The sequence below is a fragment of the Chiloscyllium punctatum genome, chromosome 5 (genome assembly GCF_047496795.1).
Source record: "Chiloscyllium punctatum isolate Juve2018m chromosome 5, sChiPun1.3, whole genome shotgun sequence".
Lineage (NCBI taxonomy): Eukaryota > Metazoa > Chordata > Chondrichthyes > Orectolobiformes > Hemiscylliidae > Chiloscyllium > Chiloscyllium punctatum.
In genome coordinates, this window is record NC_092743.1 from 518,366 (window position 1) to 523,365 (window position 5,000).

At 48.9% G+C, this 5,000-nt stretch overlaps 1 protein-coding gene across 1 annotated transcript in view; it reads right to left on the bottom strand.

The window, feature by feature from the left end:
* Nucleotides 1-5,000, bottom strand: part of LOC140476714 (SCO-spondin-like) — a 202,151-nt gene that overhangs the window by 74,945 nt on the left and 122,206 nt on the right. The window contains exons 4-5 of the mRNA XM_072569534.1: nt 3,100-3,182; nt 1,989-2,159 (exon numbers count right to left, since the gene is read on the bottom strand). Coding sequence (XP_072425635.1) covers nt 1,989-2,159; nt 3,100-3,182 — 254 coding nt within the window. The remainder of the gene's footprint in view (nt 1-1,988; nt 2,160-3,099; nt 3,183-5,000) is intronic.

Genomic DNA, 5,000 nt, shown 5'->3' on the forward strand with positions numbered 1-5,000 from the left:
GAGAGGAGACAGGTGCAAGAGACATCGGGAGAAGTACCTGTCAGGAACAAGTTGAAGCTTTTGGAAACAGTAGAGACTGATGACACTGCCAGTTCGCAAGGCGGCCAGGTCTATCAATCAAAAGTTGGCACAGAGGCAGAGCGGAAGAGTCGGACATCGCACAGAGCCGTGGTAATCGGGGACTCCATCGTGAGAGGAACTGACCGGGGTTTTTGTGGCAGCAGACGGGATTTAAGGATGGTGTGTTACCTTCCTGGTGCCAGGGTGAAAGACGTCGCGGGCAGAGTGCAGGAAATCCTCAAGGACGAGGGTGAAGAGCCAGAGGTGGTGGTACATGGTGGCACAAATGATGTCGGGAAGAAGAGGAGGAACATACTACAGTGGGACTTCGGAGAACTAGGAAGAAGGCTGAAAAGCAGGATGTCCAGGGTGGTTATCTCTGGTTTGCTTCCAGTTCCTCGGGCTGGTGAGGCCAGAAACAGGGAGATAATGGTCTTGAACGTGTGGCTGGGGAACTGGTGCAGGAAGCAAGGATTTAAGTTCTTGGATCACTGGGGTATATTTTGTGGAAAGCATAAATTCTACAAGAGAGACGGTTTTTACCTTAATAGGTTAGGGACCAGCATTCTGGCAGACAGGTTTTCTACTGCAACACCGCTACATTTAAACTAAGTAGCGGGGGGGGGGGGGACGGGGGGGGGGGAGGGGACAAACTGGATGTTTAAAAAGGAAATTGAAGAGAAAGTTAGAACAAGAGAAGTCAAGAAAGACAACTGTATCAATGAGGCAGAAAACTCGGAAAGGGACCATGCTGTAAGGTTGAGTGAAATAGGGGTTGATGGGAAGGGTGAGAGCAGTAACAAATTAAAAATACTATACATGAATGTACGAAGCATTAGAAATAAGATGGATGAGCTTGAGGCTCTTTTGGAAATTGGAAGATACGATATTGTGGGGATAACTGAGAAGTGGCTTCAAGTGGACAGGGCCTGGGAAATGAATATTCAAGGCTACACGTGCTATCGTAAGGACAGACTGATGGGCAGAGGGGGTGGGGTGGCCTTGTTGGTAAGGGAGGATATTCAGTCCCTTGCGCGGGGGGACCTAGAGGCAGGGGACGTAGAGTCAGTGTGGATAGAGCTGTGAAATACTAAGGGTAAAAAGACCCTCTTGGGAGTCATCTACAGGCCCCCAAACAGTAGTCTGGATGTCGGATGGGGGATTTTAACATGCAGGTAGACTGGGAGAATCAGGATGGTATTTGCCCGAAACGTCGATTTCACTGCTCCTTGGATGCTGCCTGAACTGCTGTGCTCTTCCAGCACCACTAATCCAGAATCTGGTTTCCAGCATCTGCAGTCATTGTTTTTACCTATTATCTATTATAAGCTGACCATTGACTGACCATAAACTGACTATTTTCAAGAGGAATTAACATGAGACAATCTAACCACTGCCCCTTGGCATTGAATAATGGTACTATCACTCAATCCCCCACTATCAACATTCTGGGAGTTACCATTGAACAGAAACTCAATTGGACTCACCACAAACACAGTGCACTGCAAATATTCACCTTCCAAACCCACAAACAGCTTCCATCTAGAAGAACAAGGGGCAGCAGATACACGGGGACACCATCTCGTACATGTTCCCCTCCAAGTCACTCACTATCCTGACTTGGAAATATATCACTGTTCCTCCAGTCGACCTTGTCGATAGTACACGCTGCTGTTCACTGAGTGTCGGTGGGAGAGGGAGTGGATGCTTGTGGATGTTTCGCCAATCCAGCGGCTGCTTTGTCCTGGATGGTGTCAAACTTGTGGAATTCCCTCCCTGAGGGTTTTGTGGGTCAACCTACAGCACATTGAGAAGGCAGCTCACCCCACCTTCTCAAGGGGGTAACTGGAGGGATGGGGCAATAAGTGCTGGGCCCAGCCAGTGACCCCCACATCTCTGAAGTGAAGAATTTTAAGCAATGTGCTGACCTGATGGAACGATGTGGGAGCAGGGGAAGCAGTAATTGGAGGAAATGTTCCTCCAGCTGTGACCCCATGATGAAACGCAGCAATCTTCTATCACCATCAATGAAATGTTACTGATCCCTGGAAACTCCTGACAATTCCATGTCATGTAGCAACGGCCCAGGAAGCTTTCTCCTGGAATAACAAGCACACAACATTCAAGGCTGACAGAACCAGAATTCCAGGAGATTTGGGAATGGGGTCAATAACACCGCTGACAGTGGGAAGGGGGAAGATTGGGATGAGAGATTCCAAGTGATTCATCAGGAATGGCATTTGTCCAAAACATTAATTTTCCTGCTCCTCGGATGCTGTCTAACCTGCTGTGCTTTTCCAGCACCACACTAACCTCGACTCTGATCTCTAGCATCTGCAGTCCTCACTTTTGCCGAGATTCCAAGTGATGTCCGTTTAATGGAGGCAACTGCTCATCGTCTGTTTTTAGCAGAGACGGAGGTCACATTAGCTGCATTCAGTCCAATCACATTTTTCCAAACATCCCTCTTTTTACAAGGATGTGTGGAGTTTGCACATTCTCCCCGTGTCTGTGTGGGTTTTCTCTAAGGTGTCCGGTTTCCTCCCACAATCCAAAGGTGTGCAGTGAGGGTGGATTGGCCGTGGGAAGTTGCCCCATAGTGCCGAGAGATATGTGGGTTATCCAGGGGATGGGAGGTTGGTAAGTGTGGATGGGATGCTGTTTGGAGAATCAGTGTGGACTTGTAGGGCCGAATGGCTTGTTCCCCACTGTGGGATTCTAAGTAAAACTGAAACATTTGCATTCACTATCTGTGCAGTGACAAGAGGGTTGGGAGAGGGGCGGCCAGTTTGAGGTGGGAGTGTGGAGTAACCACATCTCAGGGTGAGTCTGACTGCAGTAAAAAAACAGGCAAATTGGAGCAGGAGATGGCCCCTTCACTCCACACAAACTGCATTTCTCCAACCCGTGCCCAGGCAAACAGCCAGGGGCTGGGGACAATCTGGGGGGAAGCTGGGGCGCGGGGGGTGGGGGGGGGTGGAGGTTTTTGAAGACACCCGCCGCAAGGGGTCAGCGGTCCGAGATTGTTGAGTTGCTCACCTTCAGTGCACTGAGACCCGCTGTACCCAGCACAACACCCATATCTCGTGCTGTTAAACATCACAGTCACTGTCTCCGCTGGTCTGAGAGAGAAAATTAAAGCAGAATGGAATCAGGCCATTCACAAACACACACACACACATACACTCATACACTCATACACACTCACACACACACACAGTCTCTCTCTCACACACACACACTCACACACACACTGTCTCTCACACACACACACACTCACACACACACACACACTGTCTCACACACTCACACACACACACACTCATACACACTCACACACAGTCTCTCACACTCACACTCATACACACACACAGTCTCTCTCTCACACACACACACTCACACACACACACAGTCTCTCTCTCACACACACACACTCACACACTGTCTCTCACACACACAAACACTCATACACACTCACACACACACAGTCTCACACACTCACACACACACACACAGTCTCTCATATTCACACTCATACACACACACAGTCTCTCTCTCACACACACACACTCACACACACACACACACTCACACACACACTGTCTCTCACACACACACTGTCTCTCACACACACACACACTCATACACACTCACACACTCATACACACACACACACAGTCTCTCACACGCACACTCATACACACACACACACTGTCTCTCACACTCACACTCATACACACACACAGTCTCTCTCTCACACACACACACACACACAGTCTCTCTCTCACACACACACACTCAGTCTCTCTCTCACACACACACACACTCACACACACACTCAGTCTCTCTCTCTCACACACACACACTGTCTCTCTCACACACACACACACAGACACAGTCTCACACACTCACACACACTCATACACACTCACACACACACACACACTGTCTCACACACTCACACTCATACACACACACAGTCTCTCTCTCACACACACACACAGTCTCTCTCTCACACACACACACACACACACACTCAGTCTCTCTCTCTCACACTCACACACACACTCAGTCTCTCTCTCTCACAGACACACTGTCTCTCACACACACACACTCATACACACACACACACAGACACAGACACACAGTCTCACACACTCACACTCACACTCATACACACTCACACACACACTCATACACACACACAGTCTCTCTCTCACACACACACTCACTGTCTCACACACACACACACACACACTGTCTCACACACACACACACTCACACACACTCACACTCATACACACACACAGTCTCTCTCTCACACACACACTCACTGTCTCACACACACACACACACTGTCTCACACTCACACACACACACACACTCACACACACACACACACACACTCATACACACACACACTCACGCTCATACACACACTGTCTCACACACACACACTCTCACACACTGTCTCACACACACACACTCACACTGTCTCACACACACACACACTCACACACACTCACTCATACACACACACAGTCTCTCACACACACACACTCATACACACACACTCACACACTGTCTCTCACACACACACTCACACACACTGTCTCTCACACACACTCACACACACAGTCTCTCACACACACACATTCATACACACACACTGTCACACACACACAGTGTCTCACACACACTGTCTCTCACACACACACACTCACTGTCTCACACACACACACACTCACCCACACGAGACACACACTTACACACACACTCTCTCTCACACACACAAACACACCCTAACTCACATACACACAAACAAACACACACACACACTGTCACATACACTCTTTCACACCCATTCACACACACACATTCTCATTCTCACACACATATACACATGCTCTCATTCACACACTGTCTCTCTCTCTCTCTCT